Source organism: Petaurus breviceps, unplaced genomic scaffold, assembly GCF_028583685.1.
Source record: "Petaurus breviceps papuanus isolate PSGF00001 unplaced genomic scaffold, PetGlider_PUasm1.0 220, whole genome shotgun sequence".
Taxonomy (NCBI): domain Eukaryota; kingdom Metazoa; phylum Chordata; class Mammalia; order Diprotodontia; family Petauridae; genus Petaurus; species Petaurus breviceps.
The window spans coordinates 19,560,020-19,584,035 of NW_027185876.1; the positions used below are offsets into that span (position 1 = coordinate 19,560,020).

The 24,016-nt window shown below is 40.0% G+C and overlaps 1 protein-coding gene and 2 pseudogenes across 1 annotated transcript in view; 2 read left to right on the forward strand and 1 right to left on the reverse strand.

Moving 5' to 3' along the window:
• The window catches only part of LOC138166070 (putative E3 ubiquitin-protein ligase UBR7 pseudogene), a 33,341-nt pseudogene extending 24,360 nt beyond the window's left edge, over positions 1-8,981 (forward strand).
• A 1,096-nt stretch (positions 8,982-10,077) lies between these two features.
• LOC138166226 (histone-lysine N-methyltransferase EHMT2 pseudogene) lies at positions 10,078-14,067 on the reverse strand (annotated as a pseudogene).
• Positions 14,068-16,207: 2,140 nt separating this feature from the next.
• Positions 16,208-24,016, forward strand: part of LOC138166227 (flavin-containing monooxygenase 5-like) — a 27,938-nt gene continuing 20,129 nt past the window's right edge. The window contains exons 1-2 of the mRNA XM_069094694.1: positions 16,208-16,342; positions 21,789-21,977. Coding sequence (XP_068950795.1) covers positions 16,208-16,342; positions 21,789-21,977 — 324 coding nt within the window. The remainder of the gene's footprint in view (positions 16,343-21,788; positions 21,978-24,016) is intronic.

Below are 24,016 nucleotides of genomic sequence, written 5' to 3' on the forward strand. Positions count from 1 at the left end.
AGAATCTCATCATTTTAGATTGTAAACAATAACAGTAATTGGAAACCGGAATGTGAGATAGTTGCTACTAAAAAGGATAGCATTTATGTAGTGCTTTGAGATTTGAAAAGAACTTTACAAATATTATCTCACTTTATCTTCTCATCAAGCCTGGTAGATAGGCACTATTATTATCCCCATTTTCCAGAGGAAGAAACTGACGTAGACAAGTGACTTGCCATTGGTCAGATAGCTAGTAAGAGGCCAGATTTGAACTCAGGTCTTCATGATTCCATGTCCAGCACTCTAGAAATGAATCATGTCAATATTATGCAATACTTTTCCCCAGAATAATCTATGTTGGGGGTTATGTGTAAGAAGCCTGGAAAGGTACAAGGGGGCCAAGATCTAAAGAGGTTTGAATTTGGATATTAAAAAGGAAGTATCTCATTTTATCCCAGCATAGGCTATATAACAACAGTAACAATAGTAGCAGCAGTAGCAAAAGTAGTAGCAACAGTAGCAGCAGTCAGAATCAAAACACTTGAGAATGGACAGGGTAAAAGGAGAGAGTAGGATAAATGGAAGGAAATAGGATGGAGGGAAATACATAGTAACCATAACTGCAAAAAAAATTTACTACAAGTGTATCTGATAAAGACCTCATTTCTCAAATATTTAGAAAAATGAGTCAAATTTATAGAAATAAGAACCATGCCTCAATTGATAAGATAATCAGACAATGTGAACAGGAAGTTTTCAGATAAAATAATCAAAGCTATCTGTAGTCATATAAAAATGCTCTAAATTGCTGTTGATTAGAGAAATATAAATGGAAATAACTCTGGGCTCCCACCCCATACCTATCAAATTAGCTAATATGATAGAAAAGAAAAATGACAAATGTTGGAGAGGGTGTGGGAAAATTGAGACACTAATGCACTGTTGGCCAAGTCTTATACTGATCCAACTCTCCTGGAAAGCAATTTAGAACTATGCCCAAAGGACTACTAAAACCTTGTATACCCTTTGATCCAGAATATGAGGTCTGTATCCCAAGGAGATTAAAAAAGGAAAAGAAAAAGGACCATGCTCTCTTGGGAATCCAGTTTTGGGGTTCTCTGATTTACCTGGTATTGTTTCAATTTCTTTGTCTTGCAATATTTATTTAGAAATATTTGTAGTCATTTAGATGTTTTAGCAACCATCTTCCCTTCTGTTTTAATATTGTTCCCTATTCATTTCTCTGCTTTCACTCTAAATATTTTAACTGATCCTGAATTATTTGGTGGTTCTAATCTTTTTTTTTCCCTTTTCTTTCCTATTGCTCACTTTCTGACTCCTTTTCCTTTGGAAGTTTACCTCTGGGAACTAGTCCTTAATTGTCACAGCCTCCTCCCACATTGAAGAATTTTTTTTTTTTCCTGCTGGCCTTGGTTCTTGCCCCAGATGATTCCTGGGGAAGGGAGAAAGGACTAAACTGAATCCAATTGTGTGATGCCTCTTTCCTTCAGGTTTGATATACCCCCACACTTTGGTGTCTTTTCCAAGTTCTTTTAGTTCTGTAGTTCTCTTACTGAGTGAGGCTATGCCAAACAAAATCTAGTCCTGCCGTTCTATACTTTGCCTCCTTTGTGAGTGGCTAGGCAGAATTGAAGTTGGCTACATGTTGCCATAAAATGATGGAATGAGGGCAGAGGCCAGGTGTGTTAGCAGAAATTGCAGCAATAGTAGGAAAATTGCTAAATAGAGCTCAATACAAGCCAATGGGTTGAATTTTATATCTTGCCAGAGCATAGAGGCTAGTGGGGAGAAGCAATGCTGATTAAGCAGTTAGGGATGATTATTATTATATGCAGGTAATTCATAAGAGTGTTATATTGTTATACTTCCTAGTGTCTTTGTCTATGAAGACAACTATAATTGTTCTACCTCTGGTTCACAATTCTTCTTTCAAGGTAGTTTTGAAGATTAGTGAGGACTGGAGAAAATGTCTAGTCTTCTAGATTTTTGGTAATGTAACCCAGAAGTTGATGAGTATTTTTAAAACAACAACCGCTGATAATAGAAAAACATTTATTGTGAATGACTTAGCTATAACTTACAATGGATACTCCATAGATTCATAAGAGGGCTTCCACCAAGCTTCAAGATCATGTGCTTTTTGTAGCTCTATCATTAGATTTCCAAAGTTTTATATTTCATTTACACAAGTTTGATAAATTAATACTCTTTTCGGCATTCTACAAGATCAATAGTTTCTGTGAAAAATTATTTAGCAATTCATCATTGTATAAATCTCAGATTTCCATTAAAGGGAAAGAGAAGCAAAATGCTTGCAAAGGAGGTTTTTGTTCTTAAATTTTCTTTCCTTCTATAATCTAAGTTTCTACCTGCTGCCTTTTGTACTTAATAATTTGTATTTAGAGTTCCATCCTCTGTCATTTGAATTTATCATTTTTTAAAAGGAGCCTTAAACCTTAAGAAGATCCTTTCATATCCTTTGTTTTGTTGCCTGCCTATAATAAGACTTATTTCTAAACATAACTTTTTCTAGAATAAGTATACATGTGCTAATTACCCAATGTAGAAAAAGTACATGAAGATATCTGACTTGATCATGTAAAAAAAAAAAACTTTCTACTTTCAAGACAGCAGATATATTCCAGCACTTTTCTCCTCCATTTCCATTTTATTCTCCTTTCCTAAGCCAACTAAAAGGATTTGGCTTTCATTAATCTAACAGTGTGCCAATTGATTATTATCATTATTAAAAAATATTGTGGGTGGCCAGGTGGCTCAGTGAGTAAGAGCACCAGCTCCAGTGTCGAGATGACCTGGGGATCAAATCTGGGCTCAGATACTCAGCACCACATCCAGAAATAACTGGCCATGTAACCTTGAGCAAGTTACTTAACCCCGGTTGCTTAAAAAAAATTATTGTGTACCCATAGCAATGGTATTATATAGAATATCCGATTAGACACAGTCCCTGACTAAAGGGCCCATGGCCATTTATTGAAATCAAGTCGAAAGAGTCAAGGGGAGGGGTTGCTTATTAACCATCTCTCCATACTACCAGTGTCCAGAAATTGTGGTGAGAAAGCTAAGTTTAGAAGTTGCCTGAGACAGAGATCCACTTTCCTTTCCAGCTATCATTAAAAACAACATCTCTTCTTCAAGTAGCAGGTTGGTTTATGACTTTACTTTTTAAATGCTGATTGATTTGGAGTGTGGGGGGAACTTTCTAATGTATTTTATGAGGATAGAATAGAATATGCCAAATAGTGTTCTCATGATCCAAAATCATTAATCAAGAGTGATAGGTTAAATAATTGTCTTAGTAAATGTTTGATGAGATGCTAAACTCTGCAAGGAAACTTGAAGAAGAAAGGGGAAAGAAGGAGAATGACAGCAGGGATAAAATTTAAAATGAACTAAAAGCATGGAATTTCCATTTATGGGAGAACTGAAATTGTTGTTACTTTTCCTGATCTCTTCGTAGTTGAAGCAATGTTTCTAGCAGAAGGTGATAATGATTCTTGGGAAAAGGACCACATGTGAGTTTGAATGAACATATGTCAAGATTAAAAAAGAATAACTTTTTAACCTCTCCAAAGAGTTGTCTACACATCTTAAACTACTGAAGGTATAGTTGCTCAGACTGATAAATGCAGTTGACTTTCTTTTGAGATAACAATAGAAAACCATTGAGCACAGAGGTAGAGTTTGCCAGAAGCCATGAACTGAAGAAAGGGAGAAAAAGTCAAAAAGATAATTTAAAGTGGTAAAGAATTTGAATTTGAAAATAAAACTAGGACAAGAGAAAGAAATAAACTTCTCAAGGAGTCCAACTAGAGCCCCCAGCTGAGAAAGAACTGTACTGAAGCCACTGGCTGGAGAGATTTGGGTTGTGTGAGGAAAGAAACATGAGCTGTCAACACGGATGAAGTCAAAATGGAACCTTTATAGATATCATGCCATGCCTTACAAATAATCTTGACAATGTCATCTTTACTGACTGTGGTAAAGTCATTACTGCTTTGCTACTTTAAAAAAAAAAACCCTAGCGTGAGCATATCCTGGAATTCAAACAAATTTTAGCCAAGGGTACAAGAAGTTGGATAATATCAATTATATTATCAATTAATTATACATTATATTATTCCATACATTTTTAACTAGATTATGCCTTCCAAAATAGTTAAGGACTCTTTAACAGTTTTCTTTCTGTCAGTGGGTCATTATTACACCATCATAACCTGAGGCCTTTTCAACTCTGAAATTATATTTAGAAGTTTTCTTGGGAATATCTTTTTATTTTTCATGACTCTCATGCCTTTTTCATCCACAGTTTTAAAAATTCAAATTTAAAGAGATAATACTGGGAGAGCAGTGTTTCTTTATTTCAACTACATAAATACATTATATTTAAATTCACCTTATAATTATTTTTATGCAAGAGAGATGCTTGTGAAAAGTTACATGTAAATTCAATCATGTTAAAGGGTGAAAAAGCTCTTCTTTTAAAGGAATGTCCAAATGAAGCTTCTTGTATTATGAATCACCACTTAAAGCTCACCTAATTTGTGTTCAATCTTTTCCCTTTTATAATTAAATGCCTAGCAAAAGTTGTCTACACTCACCACTCCTCACTTTTTCTCCTCTCATTCAGTTCTCCACCCCCCTTGTATTCTGGCTTCTGTCCCTACCACTTTCTCTGAGGTCATTAATGATCCTTCCACTTCCCCAAATCCAATGACCTTCAAAGTGTTCAAATTCCTCATCTTCTCTTCAGGGTTTAACACTCTCTGGTTACTCTCTCCTTGGCTTTTGTAACACTGATCTGTTGTGGTTTTCCTACCTGTATGTCTGATCCTTGTCAAACTGCATATGTGAGTATGTATATGTGTGTACATGTATACATAGAGAGAGGGCACAAGATCAGTTGAATAGAAAGGGATGATATCTAAAAGATAAAATTAAGAGGTGAGAAAGGAATATAATGAGGGAAGGAAAAAAGGAGAGATAGAATATGGTAAATTATCTCATATAAAAGAGGCAAGAGAAAACTATTACAATGGAGGGGAAGAGCAGAAAGGTGAAAGGGAATGGGTCAACCCTACTCTCATTGAATTTGGCTTAAGGATGGAATAACATACACACTCATTTGGGTATCTTACCTTATAGGAAAGTAGGGGGGGAAGATAGAAAGGAGGGCAGATTGGGGTGGGGGGTATTTAGAAGCACACACTTTTGAAAAGGGACAAGGTCAAAGTAGAAAATATAACAAGTGAGGGTAGGGTAGGAGGGAGGGAAATATAGCTAGTCTTGCACAAAATAACTACTATGGAAATATTTTGCATAACAACACATGTACAACCTATATTGAATTGCTTATCTTCCCAGTGGGGGTGGATGAGGAGGGAAGAAGGGAAAAAACCTGGAAATCAAAGTTTTAAAAACAAATGTTAAAAATAATTGGTTTTTTTACATGCAACTGGGAAATAAGATATACAAGCACTGGGATATAGAAATACATCTTGCCCTACTAGAAAGTTGGGCAGGGGCAGGGCATGGGGAAGGACATAAGAGAAAGAAGATTGAGGGAAGGGGTATTCAGTAGGCTCACTATTTTGGGGTAAGGGTAGAGGGAAGATGGGGAGAAATTTTGTAACTCAAAATCTTGTGGAAATGAATGCTGAAAACTAAAAATAAATTTTAAAAAATTTTAATGCAACTTTTTACATCCATCTTAGCATTTTTAAATTTCTACATTTCTTTTCTCCACACTCAGCTGATATGTTGGTTCATTGCCGGCTCATCCTATTCATGTCCTATGGTAGAACAATGTTACTAAATGTCCATGTTTTCTCTATGATTAAAGGTTAATCTCCTAGACTATTAATGCATATAATCATAATCCTTTGAAATCTCCCAGAAGAATTTGCCAATTTCAACAGGATAAGACATCACTTAATAATCCATGATACAACTGACATGAAAATTGGATCACTGCTATAAAGTAATTTTTAAAAAATCCAGACTTAGTCAACTACAGAGGTAAACTTTACATCTAGAGATTAAAGTTAGAAATAATTATTATAGAATAATTAAAATTATGAGTGACAGTTAATAATAGAGTCAAATATGAATGTGTTTAAAACTTGCTTGAAGTAATTAACTACAATTACATTTCAATGGACTTCAGATATTAAGTATTATTGTTTAGTTCAACTAGATAATAGTGTTTCAACCACTAATCTTTCAGAGTTGTTGTAAAGAAAATGTGTTGTAACCTATACCATGTTTTACTGTTATTATCCACTAAAGTTCTACTCTGATGCCTTGGCATGGCTTGGAGGTGACCCTGAGCTCTCAAATCCTCTGCTAACAGAATTTAAGCTTTGGCAGGTTATGCCATGTTGGAAAGGCTTAGTAAAGTGCCAACAAAATGTGTTAACTGCTTTCCCTAGGCAAGCCTTGCTACATATAGGCTCATCTCCATTAGACCAGTCACTTGGGGAAGACTTGTTTGACTATAGTAACTTATGGAGCCACCAAAAAAAAAAAAAGACTTTAAGCATTGCATAGGCATTATTTCTTCTGTATTGACAGAGAAATAGAAAAGGGGACCAACTCTGCTAAGAATCTCATCATTTTAGATTGTAAACAATAACAGTAATTGGAAACCAGAATGTGAGATAGTTACTATTAAAAAGATAGCATTTATGTAGTGCTTTGAGATTTGAAAAGAACTTTACAAATATTATCTCACTTTATCTTCTCTTCAGTCCTGGAAGGTAGGTATCATTATTATCCCCATTTTCCAGAGGAGCTAGATAGAAAATCAATTAATGAATTAATCCACTGAAAAATGTTAATAGTTAACTATTTATATGGTAAACAAAGTGCTTTCTTTACAGTGATACCATGAGGCAGATAATGTACCCCAAGGTTCTGTGAGATCCTCTTGTCTTCTTTTTCTATGCAATCTTTCTCAATGATCTCATCAGCTCCCAGGGGTTCAATTATCTCTGCTGATGACTGACTATCAGATCTATATATCCAGCCCTACCATCTCCCCGGAATCCCACACCTATATTACCAATTGCCTACTGGAAAATTGCCTGTTTGTAACTCTTTCAATATGTCCAAAATGTAACTCATTATATTTTGCCCCCAGCCCCTTCCTTATTACTCTCAAGGATAGCAACATTTTTTCTAATCATCCAGACTTGCAAACTGGGTGTTATCTTCAACTCCTCACTCCCACTCACCCCATATATTCAACCCACTGCCAAATCTTCTCATTTCTACTTTCACTACATCTTTTGTATTAATCCCCTTCTCTCTACTCAGACAGTTGAAACCCTCATCACCTCCTGCCTGGACTATCACTGTAACCTTCTAATTGGAATCCCTGCTTCAAGTCCCTCCTCCACACCAATCCATCCTCCACTCAGCTGAAAATAGGATTTTTCTGAAGTGGAGGTCTGATCACGTCACCCCTATGCCCAAATGACCTTCAGTGGCTCCCTACCATTTCCGGGATCAAATAAATAAAGTTCTTTGTCACTTGAATCTCTCATGACTTGACCCCTTCTACCTTTCCACTCTTCCTTCTCTATATACATGAATCCTATGATCCAGCTTCATGGGCCTCCTTACATCCCTTCAGTCACCATAGTCCATCTTCCACTTCTGTTCCCTTTCTACTAAGTATCCCCATATCTGGCATATTCTACCTTTTACCTTTGCCTTTTAGTTTCCCTAGCTTTCTTCAAGACTTAGCTCAAAGCTCTCCCTTTAAAAAGGAATTTCTCTGTCTCTCCAGCTGCTAGTGCCTTTCTCTCTCGGATTACCTCCATTTATTATGTATATATTGTTATTTAAACTTAGCCTCCCCTTCAGAATGCAATCTCCTTGAAGACAGGGGCTTTGGGGGTCTCTGTATCCTCAGTGCTTAGCGTAGTGCCTGGCACTTAATCAAAGTTTGTTGACTCATATGGAAGTAACTGACTGTGGAGGCAACATTTTATAGTGGAAAGGGCTAGATTTGGAGGCAGATAACCTATGTAAATTACTTCCTGAAAAAGGAAAGTAAAATTCAGGCAATAAATATAATGACAACTTTTTTGGACTGTATTGCATCTGCAAGAGACCTTATCCTGATCCTGAAGAGGAGATGATCCAGTGTGTAATTTGTGAAGATTGATTCCATGGAAGGCATCTGGGTGCGACTCCTCCTGAGAGTGGGGATTTCCAAGAGATGGTGTGCTAAACTTGCATGAAATGCTGTTCCTTTTTGTGGGCTTGTGCTGTACAATTAGCAGTACCTGCAGTCATCAAAATACTAATGCTGAAGATGATGGAGTGCTGAATGTGGATGGAACAGAAGATCAGAAAGTCATCAAGGCTGAAAATGGAGCAAAACATCACGAAAGTATCCCTGAAAAGAGTGTCCTAGAAAAGGGGAAAGATGTCAGGGAGGAAAATAAAGCAGAGTAAGTTGATGAACCATCTGCCAGCTCTGGTTCTGAATCTGATCTACAAACAGTTTCCATGAATGAACATCACACTGTAGAAACCCATTCAGACTACAAAGTACAAGATCTAAGGACCAAGAAATATGTAAAGCAAGATACTGCCACCTATTGGCCCCATAACTGGCGTAACAAGTTATATACCTGTAGTGACTGTATCAAAATGTATGCAGATCTTGAAGTCTTGTTCCTGACAGATGAATATGACACAGTCCTGGCTTAGGAGAACAAAAGCAAAAGTGACCAGGGAACAGATAGGAGACCCTTTAATGGATTCACTTAATAGCATGAATAGAGTCCAGCAAGTGGAACTTATCTGTGAATATAATGATTTAAAGACTAAACTTTAAAGACTATCTCAGGAGATTTGCTGATGGAGGAATGGTCATTAAGAGGGAGAACGTTCAGCAATTCTTTGAAGAATTTCAGTCAAGAAAAAGAAGGCAGGGAGGCTAGGTGGCGCAATGAATAGAGCACTGGCCCTGGAGTCAGGAGGACCTGAGTTCAAATCCGGCCTCAGACGCTTATGACAAAAACTAGCTGTGTGACCTTGGGCAAGTCACTTAACACCAATTGCCCTCCAAAAAGCAAAAAGAAAGAAAGAAAGAGAAGGCGGCCAGATAGGATACAATATTACTGCAGCTGGGATGGCATACACGAGCTTTTTATTTCAGGCCAAATGGGAATGCTGCTGTTCGATGAATAAAGGAGGCACATTTCTAACTGTTTGGTCCCCTTTTCACCATGCTCCTTTCCAAGAGGACTTATCCAGCCTTCTGCTGTTAACTCCATGCCATTATTTTAGGGACCAGAATGTATATTTTAATTTCACTACCAGTGATCCTCATTGTGAACTCAGGTCAATGTAACTCTGGTTTGTTGACTCCCATTCCCCACCCCCAGTGTCAATTGGTTTTAGGTCTTAGGGAGTTTGATTTTGGTTTTAAGAAAAGGTTGTCAGGATAATAGCCCCTTTTCTGCTGCCTAGTACTATAAGCCAGGTGTTAAACCTGTTAAATTTTGGTGGTTGTTTACAAAGTGCTTTGGATTTTTGACATTATCAGGGATAATTATGAGCCTACATTGAAAACTGACCTACTTTGATATTGTCATGTTTTAGAAATGCTCTTAGCAGGGTCCCAGCAAATTATGTTCTCTCCAAATCTGTGCTGAAGCAAATATAGCTATGGCAGACTATCCTACTAGGAGTGAGCTTTGGGACCAGGACAGCATGTGCCCCACATAGAAAGGGACAGACTCTATGAAAATGGATAGAAAAAAAGATTTTGTGCTCATGGATAATTTTTTTTAATAACCAAACCAAAACATTTATTGAGAAAAAAAATTGCCAGGGAGTTGGGTGGTAATAGTGAAGTGATATGGAGGAGGAGGCAATGTTCAGGGTGGGGGAGCACAGATTGCTCTAGCCTTTTTGGGGAGGTCAGGCTGCTGCTGGATATACACCCCTGCTGGGTGTTCAAGATCCCCAAAGATTCACTTTCTTTAATCCAATTCCAACTTCAGGTGTATGTGTTTAATAGTTGTATGTGTGTGATGGTTGTGTGTGTGTGTGTGTTTCCTCTGATGGGGAGTGACATACCAAGGAAGTCACTTGTCCCAAAGTGGGGTACTGGGTCTGGGAATCAATCATTATGGCAGAATAGGACTCCATCTCCCCAAACCCAAATCTTAGTGATGGGGAAGAGTATCCCAGTTTCAAAAGAGATGACACAAATGAACAGGAATGGCTTGGGACAGTGTGTGGGCAGGAAAAAGGCAGCTAGTTCTGAGGGGTGAGAACAATTCCCAGGAGAAGAAACTCGGTGGGGAAGCCCCCCAGAAGTCACTGGATCTGGGGTCAGGAACTGAGGGAGGGTAAGGACCCAAGGTCAGCGAGCAGTTCTGGGTGGGGAGCCAGGCGGGCCAGATGGCTCTGCTCCAGGGCGATGGCCTCAGCTGAGTGCTTGCATTTTTCAGAGCCATACTGACAGGTGAAATACTTGCTCTTAATGTCCCAGAGCCGGTCACCATAATCAAACCCTAGCTCCTTGCCCGTCCGGATGTCCTGAGAACTGAAGAAGGCAATTCGGGGGAACCTGAGGTCTTGGTGCAGCATGAAGACTCGAACAGGGATGATGTTAGGGTCACACAAATGATTGATAAAACGACTGATTTTGCCATAGTATCGGGCATCGATGCAGTACACCTCTCCATCTTTATTGTCCAGGTCAAAGAGGTAAGAGTCATCTTCTCGAACATCTGCCTCAGCATCTGAGATCAATTCTCCAACATACTCGCAGATGAAGGTACCCTGGGGAATGGTCTGCAATGCATGGACACCCCAGCCCATCTTGGCAGTTCGATAGAGCTGTAATCGGGCCTTGATACCACTCTGTACCACTCGATTCTTGCAGCTTCTCCAGCAGGCACAGGCCTGGTTACATTCAAAGATCAGGGGAGGCTCAATCTTATTAAACTCCTGAAGCAGACGTCCATCTTTGTCATACCAGCACCGTATACTGAGTTGGCCACAGAGACAGTTGGAGCTTGAGCAGTCATCCACGCAGGTGCAGTGCTGCAGGTGTGTGATGTTGAGGTCAATATTCATAGTTGAAGTTTCACAGTTTTCAGAAATGTACTTGTAATCTTCTGGGCACGGCTCCCCATCCACCCCATTGACACAGGGGATTGGCACGTTCTCATAACCCTGAGCTACATCTCTGCAAATGATCTTTTCTGTCCGGAGTACTCGGTTACCCACACCAAGGCGAAGCTTTCGGTTGAGCTGCAGGGCCACCCAGACATCCGAGCGCTCAGGGGTCAGGTCCAATGCCATAGCTCCTTCTTTGCTCTGTAACTCTGGATCTGCACCCCGAGATAGGAAAAGCAGCACACAATTGTGGTAGCTCTCTCGACACAGGGTGTGTGTCTCCATGATAGTTGACTGCGTGGAGGTCACAGCGGGCATTCAGCAGGACCTCAGCAATAGCAGCACTGCCTGTGAAGGATGCCCAGTGCAAACAGATGTTCTCTTCATTGTCAGTGAGGGTGACATCTGCTCCTTGGGTCAGTAGCATTCTAATGACTTCAATATGCTTATGTTCAGCTGCCCAAATGATGGGTGTCCAGTCCCCATTATCCTGAGCATTGACATCCACTTGGCCAGTGCTGAGCAGCAGGCTGACCATCTCCAGGTTGCCAATCTTAGCTGCGTGGTGAAGGCAAGTAGAACCATCTTCCTCCTTGCTATAGACACAGCCTCCTCGCTGCACCATGTACCGTGCAGCCTCCACATGGTTGTTGGCCACAGCCTCCATCAGAGGGGTCCTCTGCAGCTTATCCACAGCATTGATATTTGCCCCAGCCTGCAGGAGCACATGGCAGATCTCAACGGAGCCCTTCTGTGCAGCCGCATGCAGGGGTGTACACTTGCTCTGCTGGTCACTTTGGAAGTTGGGGTCCAGGTTGTCCAAGAGCATCAGAACAACCTTCTGCAGCTCCCCCTGCTTCACGGACAGGTACAACTGACGGGGATGGAAACGGAGTTTTTTCCTTCGTTCAGACTCCTGGATGACTAGTGCCTTTTCCAGGGCTTCTCGACCTGGGCCAGCCCCTAGACCTACAGCTGAGAGGATACTGCCATTGGGCAATGCCAGGGAAGGGCCTGAGCTGTCAATAGTATCAGCCAGTGGGTTGCAGAGCGGGCGCCTTGGTTCTCCATGACCCCGCATCCTGGCACTGGGCTGGGAAGTGTCGGCCCGTCCAGGGGCATCTTGGGCAGGGGGTGGGGGGACAGGAGCAGCAGTGCCAGGAGGTGGGGCCACCCCATCACTCCGGGCTATTGTCACTTCCTGGGCCTCAGAAGCGTCCTCCCCACAGTGGGGGCAGAAAACCATCCCATTCAGCTGGGACACGCAGGCTTTGTGGAAGCGATGGGCCACTCTGAAATCAGGGTGACTCTCCAAGAATGTGCCCACTGTGCAAAAATAGCCACAGCCTGGGCAGCAGTGATGCTTGACCATCTGGGCTCAATGTGTCTCACAGAGGACCATCAGAGCTACTCTGCTCGAAGGCTTCATTGTTTCCTACTTTTGGATTCCTGAACTGCAGCCCGAGAGCTCTCCATCCACACTCTCTGTGGCCATACATTTGTGACCAGCCCTCTCACTGATTCGATCAATCTTTGGAGCCTCCATGCGGCAGCTGCACAGGAGTAACTCCTCAAACCCCCGCTCTGTCTCCAGGGAGGATGTGTCATTTGACACCCCAGCATGGTTGGGAGAAAGGTTTCCCTCACTGGGTAGCTCTAGGGACCCCAGAGGCACCTCTATATACTCACTGGGGCCAGAGGGACCAACACCATTCACCCTCTCTCCCCCCCACCCCACCCCACCCCTCCTTGGCACGTGGTGTTGCCCGCTTTCTACATTTTCTGGTAGGCTTCACCCAAGGACTGTCCTTCCGCCATTTCTTCTTGGCTTTTCGTCGACCACTAGAACCACTCCTATCAGACTGATTGCCAGACTCCTCATCTTCTTCCTCTTCCTCTTCTTCTGCCTCCTCCTCCTCTTCTTCCTCTTCCTCCTCCTCTTCTTCACTCAACTGCTTGGCCAAAACCTCTGCCTCAGACTTACTGTCTGAGTCAATGTGCTCATCCACAGAGTAGGAGTCGTAATACAAACTGAAGCCTTCTCCTACATCTGTATCCCAGTCCTCCATGGCTTCCTGGCTTTCCTTCTCCAGGGCCATGTCCTCAGACCCCCCAGCAGGCCCCAGCATGTCCAACAAGCCATGGGATCCTCTCTTGTGGGGGCCTCCACTTCCCAAGTCCAGCTTCCTCCTTTTGGCAATGTCTGTTCCCATATCCCCCACTGAGTGAAGATCATCACTCATTCGAAAATGCTGAACTTCAGGGGGGCGTTTCTCAGGGACTGGAGGCTGTCCATTCCCTGGTTTGGACATGGTTTTTCGAGCTCAGTGGACCTTGGGCTTCCCTTCAGGGCTGGAGGGGGTGGGGGTAGGGGTGGGGGTAGGGGCAGGCTCAGGCCCAGCTCCAGCCCCTTGTGCCCCAGGCATGTTCAACAGCCTCACGGCTAAACTCTGGACTGAGGGAGGTGATTTCCCGGCCCCTGTCATGGTAATCTTCGCCCGGCTTGGGCAGGCGCTGCCCCCTTTGCTGGGGGACGAGGGAAAGGACTTAGTGGCATGGCCTAACAACATCCTACCACTGTGGATGCCCTCATCTCCCTCTGGACTCTCTGGCTCATCACTAATGAGGGGTGTGGACCCCACTGGGGTGTCAGCACCCTCATCCCCTACAGTCACTGTGACTGAGGCAGGAGATGAGGGGCCAGGGGTTTCCAGAGACTCTGGATGGTCCTGGGGTGGGGTCTCCTCTCCAGGAGACATCTCCTGAGGAGCTAAGACCTCTCTCTGCAGTTCCCCGAGGTTCTTTCTCCAGCAGCAGCGCCCCCCCACCCCTCTCACCAGGGGCCTCACCCTCAGCGGCCGCCTCCGCTGCAGCTCCGGCCGCCGCCGCCATAGCCACTCGCGCGGGGGGCCCCCCCGATAATTTTTTTTAATGTAAAGAAAAATCGACACCCAGTTCGCTTTCAACTGTGATGGCATCTCGTTTGGCAGTTGGTCAAATTTCCTACATTTGTGAAATATGAAGCTCCGTGGGAAGCCATTTCAGTTAGTAGAAAGTTCCCTTGACAGCTTCCCACCCCGCCCTCCCCCCAGGTTTTGTGGAGCAAGAGCATTCATTGAAAAGTATGTAGTCTTGGGGCATCTAGGTGGCACAGTGAATAGAGCACCCGTCCTGGAGTCAGGAAGACCTGAGTTCAAATTTGGCCTCGGACACTTAACACAACTAGCCATGTGACCAAGGCAAGTCACTTAACCCCAATTACCCTCCAAAAAGCTTAAAAAAAAAAAAAAAGTATGTAGTCTTGAATCAGTGCCTCCCTCTATGTGAATCAGATTCTTCCTGGAAATAGATGATGGATGTGCTTTGGGATACCTTAACTGCTTTGGGTTTCTTAGGTCCTGATGCCCACATAGAGGCCACATAGGCTCAGTAGGAGCTTCAGTTTTGACATGCCCACTCATGACTAGTGTCTTAGACTTAAGTCAGGCATTGGGCCTAGAATAAATCAAGCTTTGCCTTTTCTAGTGGCTCTGTCTGTGACAGTGTCTTTGGCTGGATCATCCTTTTGCTTTCTGAACCTCAGGAGGGCTCACCACACAACCATGATACTTAGCATTCCTTGCAGGGGTGAGGATTCTGCAGGAGGCCCTGCCACCATCTGTTCAGAGCTAAGGCTCCTCAGGTGACTGGTGTTGTGGCTAGGACAGACTTGTAGGCCTATGTACTTCTATTTTTCAGGTAATAGGATCATAGAATTTAGAGTTGGAAGAGACCTTAGAATTTATTTTAAATCTAAGCCTTTCATTTTACTGATAAGGAAATAAGGCCAGAGAAACTAAGTGATTTGTTGGACAGGTCGTAAGTAAACAACAGAACTGAGATTTGAACTCAGGTCTTCTGACTCCAAATTCTGTACTTTTTCTACTAGTCTGACAGTTTGGGGTTTGTTTGTTTTTTTAACCTGTGGGCTAAGACTTGTATCTCCATGTGGCCTAAAAGTTTGCCTCTTTTGTTCAGTAAACATTTATAATAAAAGTACCTAAGGTGTGTGGATTCTATGATAGGAGCTGGGAATATAAAGTCTAGATAAGCCATAGTCCTGCCAGTTGTTTCTGACCTAATGCCCCAAAGTAACTTACTCACCTAGCAGGGACAAGACCTACTAGATCTGAGACTGGTTGTCAACAGAAAAAATTGCCACTAGCGCTGAAAGACTTGTTTGATAAAAGGCACTGTTCCTTCTTTAACATTAACCAAAACTTTTTTATACCTGTTGTTCACAGCTCCTTTTCTGACTGACTTTACTGGGCCACCTCTCCTCATAGAGACTAATTTTGGTCAAGATGCAAATGTGCTCAGTGCATGTTTTACGCAAGACAGGAATATGATATTAGCTGCTTTTAAAACAATAAATTCTGGTGTTGTGTGTGCATTTTTGTAGAAATTGTTACTAGAGTTGTAACTACATACTTAATTTCAATCAAGATTCTGTAAAAATTTAAATAAAACATTCAGAAAAAACAATTCTTTGGTATACATATAATTTTATCATTTATTAAAGACAAAAGTAAATTTACATACTAATGAGATAGATGTGTTTATTTTTACATAAAGAATTAAATTTTGGTGGAATATTTGATACTACAAGATGTAGAGAATCTTCAATGTTTTTCAGAGTTGATTGATATTTTGATTTTATAATCATCAATGTTGAGAATGCCGTTTTGCATAATAAATATGTAGTACAAAATAGCAGAAATATCTTTAGGGCCATTTCAGAAGTTACTAGAAATTCTGTCCTAATCCCAAGCCAAAATTCATTGTTTTTGTGACCAATAAACACTAATATTACTAGGAATGTAATATTAATAATATTATTAGGGAAATATCAATATTGATTGTTAATAGGGATGTTAATGGTATTAATAGGGATGATTACTTTAGGTTGCAGTGTTCCATGAAAATCTAGTTCCTGTTTTATAAAGTCAATTCTGCTCTCAACTCTTTCCTTCTTCTAGCAAGATAAGGGACCATGACCAAGAAGAGAATTGCTGTGATTGGAGCTGGAGTTTGTGGCTTAGGTGCCATCAAGTGCTGCTTGGATGAAGACCTGGAGCCCACCTGCTTTGAAAGGAATGATGACATTGGAGGACTCTGGAAATTCCAAGTAAGCTTGATTTCTCTCTACAAGGGAGCAAATCTCTGTCGTTTCCTATTATTTTAGATTTGGATTTGCCAGGCTAGTGTGGTATAGCAGGAAGAGTTTTTGATTTGAAGTGAAAGGACCTGTGTTCAAATCTCACCTCTCCAACTTGCTACCTGAACAACCTCAGACAAGCCTTTTCGTCTCTCTGGGTGTGAGTTTCCTAATCTTTACAACAAAGAAATTAAGTTAGATGACCTCTAAGATCCATTCAAGACTGAAATCTATGACTCTAAGATCTTTGAAAAGCTGTTCATGTTTCCTGTAAGTCATCCGTCCACTGTAGGGTCCACTACCATAGGCAATGATTGGAACAGCCAGATTTTCCCTAGACATGTGTCGGAGTACATAATGTCAGATCTATGTCTTAAAGTCCATATTAAGAGAAAACATAATCAAGGTGAAAGTGATCTGATGTCATTAATGAGGAGGTTAAACAAAAGACAAAGCAGTATGTCACAGTGAGAAAAATGCTGGATTTGGAATCAGAGGACCTTAGGTTCACATTTCTGGCTCTGCTACCATCTATGAGAACTTGGACTGGTCAGTCTCTCTGGATTTTAGTTTCTTAATCTCTGTAAGAAAGGGGTCAAACTGGAGAACTGAGATCCCCACTGAGATCCCTTTCAGCTCTAAAGATATGGTCTTATGAAAATATAAATAAAATCCAATGGGAAGACCCAGAACCAAAGTGACTCTGAAGTCTGGGGTTTTTAATTTGTTTTGTGTCATGGACCCTTTTAATGGTCTGGTGAAGCTTATGGATCCCTTGTCAGAAAAATATCTTTAAATGAATAAGATGAACAACATAGATTTATAAGGGAAAAATTATATTGAGAAATAATTATCAAAAGAAATTTTAAGTAAGTTCAAAAAACCCAAGTTAATATTGAATATGAGGAAATTAGAGACACAAATTCAAGGTCTGCAAACAGAGCCTGAGTACAGATCTGGAAAATCTTACTGAAATAAAAAAAGAGCAAATTTTGCCCTTCAGGCTTGAAAACAGTTGTTCATTCTGGACCTTGAAGATTCACTCTGGGTTTTATTTTTTTCATTCCTTGTAACACAGTATTCACAGTACTGAAGAGCCTGGATGTGTGCAAATAAAGACTATCATGAGAAAGACATGGGCATACTTCATCCAATCATGTTTTTTAAGAATAAAAAAATACAATTTCTTATTAAACCAAGATAGCCACTAAAACATGTTTATGATGATGATGGAAAAATAGGGAAAGCTAATAAATCCAAAATCAGTTCCCTGATTTATATTTAAATAACATTTTAAATCAACCCCTCTTTTTCTCCCAGATTTTGCAGAATGTTTCTTTCTAACTGACCCTGATTCCTTATCCTGGATTCAAAAGTCCTTTTCTGGTATGAGCCCCGAGATTGGGAACTTCAGGCCAGCTTAGCATCAGAACCCTTTACAATTCCATGAAGCTACTGTCATTCATTCTTCAGTTGGGCAATCATGCCCCTCTGACTGAACTCTTCCTCAATCCATCGTTTAACTACAGCACTATGCAAATTAACTGGGACAAAGTAAAATAATTAAATTAGTTGAAATACAATAAACCTTGCAAACTTTTATGTCATTAAAGATCTTTTAATATTCAATATATTCTGTTTTTTGCTTCAACTACTTGATTTATATAATTAAGCATTGAGTTCATAAGATTTTGACACATATTCTTCAATTTTTCATTATGCAACCACACATAACATTGGATATTAAGTGTACCTTTGACAAACAATTCATTTTTCCAAATCTAACCTTGAAAACCTATAGGTAGGGTTTAAATCAGGTGAGTTTCTAGGCCAGTGAAGCATGTTTCTCTCTATCTCTTGGATAGATTTGTTAACCTTTCAAGACTTGTGGCATGGTACAAAGTTATTATGATACTATATCCCCATTGGGGAATTTCTATAATTTCAGAATAATTCTACTTCTCAATATGTATAACAGAGTTCATCATTTCCTTAATGGGGACAAGGTTTCCAGGCCCAGTGAAATTAAAAAATTCCCAAAACTATTTTTGGAATGAATGTTTGAGAGAGAGAAAGAGAGATGACAGAGCAACATGAAGAAATGGAGACAGGTAGGTAGGTAGATAGATAGATAGATAGATAGATAGATAGATAGATAGATAGATAGATAGATAGATAGATAGATAGATAGATAGATAGACAGACAGAGACAGATAGACAGGCAAACTTTTTATCAAGTACTGATTATATGCCAGGAATTGTGCTAAGCACTGGAAATACAAGCAAACAAGGCAGTTCCTAATCACAAGAAGCTAAATGAAAAAGAAAGATATCTAAAGAGTGGCATAGAAGGGTTTGGTAAGGAGGTAAAAGTCTAGAGAGCAAGTCAAGTTCAGAGTAAAGTGAGCATGGCTGGCACCCCTCATCATATGGTGGGAGTTACCAATCAGGAGAGCAGATCCTCCAGGCTCTAGAAGGACCTAAGGAACCCTCTCCCTGCCATGATTGTCTTAAGTTAAAAAAAAAGAGGGGGGCACAGTGCTCTGGAAGTGCTGCTGGCTCCACACCCCCAAGAAGGGCTAAATTTTAACAATCTGCATGAAGTATAGGAATAGGAGTCAAGGAGAGAGCATTCTAATACCTGCTCTGATACTAAATTCGTGTCTCTCTTTCCTCCTCTGTAAAATAAGGAGGCTAGACAAAATTACTTCCAAGGTCCCTTCAAGCTTTGTAAATCTTTGAAATTTGGACTCCATTTGTCCCCCACATCAGCTGCTACTCAATTTCCACAGAGTTAGAAGGGTCTTCGTTTGTGACTTTGGGTAAGTCATTAGCTCTCTGTTGGGCTTCAATTTCCCTCATATGTAAAATGTATTGATATCCAGTTGTAGATGATCCCTTTGATGCTCTGAAGGTTGGGGGCTTTATTTGTTTGATTAATTTGTTTGACATCTTTCAAGATAAATTAGCTTTATATAAAAGTTATTATTATTAATTATTATTATTATTTCAGCACCTTTCCCAAAGTATCTATCCATTTGCTATAAAGGTTACCACCCCACCCATTATCCCACAACCAGTAATTAGACTTCTTGAATGTCAAATTGGGGGGAAGGAGAGCATAGTGGATAAGCTTACTTAAGGTTATACTTGCAACTTAATCTTCAAAGATAATTCCTTTAAATAGAGAGCTGTCAAACACTCATTTCCTATGAGAGTAGATAGACTGGCAGTTTCATGACATCTTGAGATCTCTCTCTCCCCTCCAGGGTCATAACCACCTCCCCACCTCCTCCCACTTCATGTGCCTTGATCAGGGGTGGGGAACCTTTGATCTCTAGGCCACATGTAGCCTTCTAGATCCCCTGGTTCGGTCTTTTGACTGAGTCCAAGTTTTATTGAACAAATCCTTTTATTAAGAAGATTTGTTCTGTAAAGTTTGGATTCAGTCAAAGGGCCACACTTGAACACCTAGAGTGCCACATGTGGCCTCGAAGCCACAAGTTCCCCACCCCTGGTAGTGTCCCCTTTGCAGTGCTTTTTCCTGGTGCAAAAATTCCTAGTTCTGACTCCACTACCTGATGGTGGTCTCCAGTCTTGTGCAGTCCCTTGCCCTCCTCCCATAGGCCTCTGTTTTCCCATCTATAAAATGAAGAGGTTGTGCTATTTGAATCCCAAGGACCTTTTCAAGTCTAGCATTTGGTGATTCAGGCAAAGTATTGAGTGAACAAATGTACTTGGGCGATTTAAGTAGGATAAGAAGGGAAAAAATGATAACAAAATGAAAGAAAATTCCTAAGCATTCATTCAGTAAACATTCACCAAATGCCTTTGCTATGAACAAAGCTATACTAGAAAATTAGGAGCATAAAGGAAGTCAAAGAGACCCTCATTCACTTGAGAAACTTACAATCCAGTTAGGGAGATAGAACATAGCCAGAGAATTATTCCAAGGCAGCACATTGTGACAGAATGGAATAGAATGCTGTCTCCTGGGATGGAATATACTTTCTTAGGATGGAATATACTTAAGTTTTCATGCAACAGAAAGTTCAAGAGTTTAAAAAAATGGATCTTTTTTCTTACTATTACTCAAGTGATTTAAAAGTATTAAAAAAAAGTGTTTTTTTAATTTACAATTCACTGAAATACTTAGAACTCTTGGACAAATTTGAAAACATTCTCATTGGATGATAAGATTAATCCAAGTAATAGCTCAGCTATCACACTTCTGAGGTCCCTGCCAATGCTGAACTGCTAATTGGCCAATAACTTTAAACTAAACTTGCTACAATTCTGGGAAGTAGTAACATTTACAGACTTCTGGTACTAACCTGGAACTTCCTGGTTAACCTTCAATTTTAGAAACAATTGGATGGGTCTCCCATGGGAAACACTGAATCTGTATAAAGCAGTCTCTCACTCTTTCATTCAGTGAAAAGAGGGATCAAATTAGAGGGTGACAGATATCGGCCAGGATTATGCTCATGGTCTAGTGATTCTTGGAAAATACCAATACTAAATCAGGATCCTCCAGGAGAGTGCAAGGGTCTATGCACTTTGAACTCACATTTTTTCTTCTTTGTGTTTATGGGGGGAAAATAAAAGCAGGATAGTTATATATAGAAGATTGAAAGGAGACAGATGACAGGAAAGGCCAGTCACTTGACATTTCTGAGCCTCAGTTTTCTCATCTGCAAAATGGAGGTAATAATAGCACCTGTCTCACAGTTATTGGGAGAATCAAATTCAATAACATGTAAAATACTTGACAACTCTTGTTATATAAATTGTGGTTGTTCCGTCATTTTCAGTGATGTCTGACTCTCTGTGACCCCATTTGGAGTTTTCTTCGCAATGATACTAGAATGGTTTGCCATTACCTTCTCCAGCTCATTTTACAGATGAGGAAACTGAGACAAACAGGATTAAGTGACTTGCCCAGGGTCCCACAGCTAGAAAGCATCTGAGGTCAGATTTCAACTCAGGAAGAGGAGTCTTCCTGACTCGAGGTCTAGCATTCTATCCACTGTTCCACCTAGCTACCCAGTCAAGTCAAAAAGAGCTGAGTTCAAATCCAGTCTCAGACACTTAATAATTACATGACCCTGAGCAAGTCACTTAACCTCTGTTTGCTTCAATTTCTTCAACTGTAAAATGGAAATCATAATAGCATCTACCTCCCAGAATTGTGAGGATTCATTGAGATAATTGCTAAGCTCTTAGCATAGGCCCTGAAACATAGTAAGTACTATATAAATGTTAGCTATCATTATTAATAATAATGTTATTATAAAAATGAGAAGGGGGTGCTACTCAATTATTACTGAAATTCCTTATGTTTTCCATATATCTGGTGTTTAGTTTTGCTTCAATATTAATCATAAGATATATTAAGAGAGAATTTTTTTCACAGAAAAATACTGCAGAGAAAATGCCCAGTATCTACAGATCTTTGACAATCAATACATCCAAGGAGATGATGTGTTATAGTGACTATCCCATCCCGGATCATTTTCCCAACTACATGCACAATTCCAAAGTCATGGAATACTTCAGGATGTATGCCAAACACTTTGACCTCCTGAAATATATCCACTTTAAGGTAAAGCAGAAATGAAAAAAAAAAACCAACTGTATGATATATAGGTATGCACTTATGTGTATTGTTGGATAGCTTTGGGGAGGATCAGAAGGTAAGAAACTTTGTTTCCCAGACCTTCCTTATAGCCAACTAGAGAGAGGTGTGGAGCAATGTAGGAGATACCTGGATTTCACTAAGTACTCCTGTCTCAAAGCAGCCTAAAAAATGAAGGAATTCAATCCATGTCAGGCTGGGACTTAATTTACCAAACTCTTTATCCATTTTCTCTTTCTTCCCAGGAGCACTCTGGCACATTCCAATAACAATATCGTTTCTGTCTTTGCTTCTGCTTTTCTTCACTAAAATGTTCTCCATTATGCTTCCCTCCCAACCACTCCAATCCACATTTTTGATTCCTTGATTACAACCCATGAGTATATCTTCTTTAATTGTTTTTATTATTCTGTACTTAAGTACAAAATAAAGTGAGTTTTCCATATACAAAGTAGAATATAAAATGAGAATTGTACATGAAACTGTTGCAATTTGGGTGCTGAAAACCCTGTGCAAGAGTACAGGGGGTCTGCCTCAAAGAATTTGACCACTCAAGCCTTCTTTCACTCAAAGTAGTGAGATTTATTTGTGACACCAATGGAAGTCTGCTAGAGTCTAAGTGAATCTTTGCAATTTAATGGGGTTAATATTGTTACTATATATGTGTGTGTATATGTATAAATACATATATATATGTTATAAAAAAAAAGACAGAAGATATGGATGGGATTAAGATGTGGTAAATTGGCTGGGGTGGTCCAAGGGCAATAGAGAAAGGGTCTAGATAGGATTAAGAGGTAGGTCAAAAGTCACCATGAAAGGACTATTGATTATCTAGGTGGGCTAGGATAGGACAGATACCTCTGGTAACACACCAGGGACTGGGTTGTATAGGAAAATTTAGGGTTCAGGTCTCATTACTCCATCAAAACCACTGACCTCTATTATATGTAGCTTACTTTAGTTTTAAGTATATAATAAACGTAATATATAACTTTCAAAGCTATCTTGCTTCTCTGTTTCTATCTGCCTTTCTTCTGGTCTCTTCTGTACATTTTTTAAAATTCTTCAATGACTCTTTTTTCTTTCTTCTAATTTTTTTTTATCACCCTATTGCTAATATTCCTCTACTTCTTAACTCTCCCCACCCCGAACTGAAAAGGAGAAGGAAATGCTTTTAACAAATATGCCCAGCCAAGCAAAACTACTTATCTATTGAGTGAATGATTCTTGTTCTTAAATATTTTAATCAGTTCTTTATTCTGAACATGATATCTCTATTAGAAAAGTTTACTGTCAAGATTTTTCCCCAATTAGCTATTTATCTTCTAATTTTAGTAGTTAATTTTGTTTGTGAAAAATCTTGTTAAATTTTATGTAATCAAAATTGTTCATTTTATCTTATGTGATCCTATCACATGTAAGTATATCTTTTCAACATATTATTGCAATTCTATATCTATCCTTCTTTTACCTATCCCAGTTCCTTTGAATAAGGCATTCCAATACAATATTTCATTTATGGGGCCTACTCCACCAAGCATTAATGCTACCTGTGAGATTACATTTCCTTGCGTAATGACCTCATTTCCTACTTTGTGCATTTGTGTATAAACATTTGACATCGATGGTTTTATTAGTAGCTTCTCTCTTGGATTTTTTTTCTCCAATGAGTTATGGGTCATCTCTATGGCTATTCTTTCTACAGTGTGAGTAATCTCAATCTTCTCCCTCCATCCTCCTTTCCAGATGTAATTAAATTTACAAGACTCTAGGCATTTATACTCAAGCACTCTATTTCTATCAATCCTTTCAAGCCATAGGCCAGAAATTCCTTAAACTCTTTTACCCTCAATTTCTTCAACTATAAAAATAGAGCTGAAAATGCTTGCCCTGATAATACCTCACAGAACCGGTATGAGGGATGAGCTTTATAAACCTTAAAATCCTAGAAATAACAACTATCATTGTCATTAACAACTGTTCCTATAGCCTAACTGATTCAT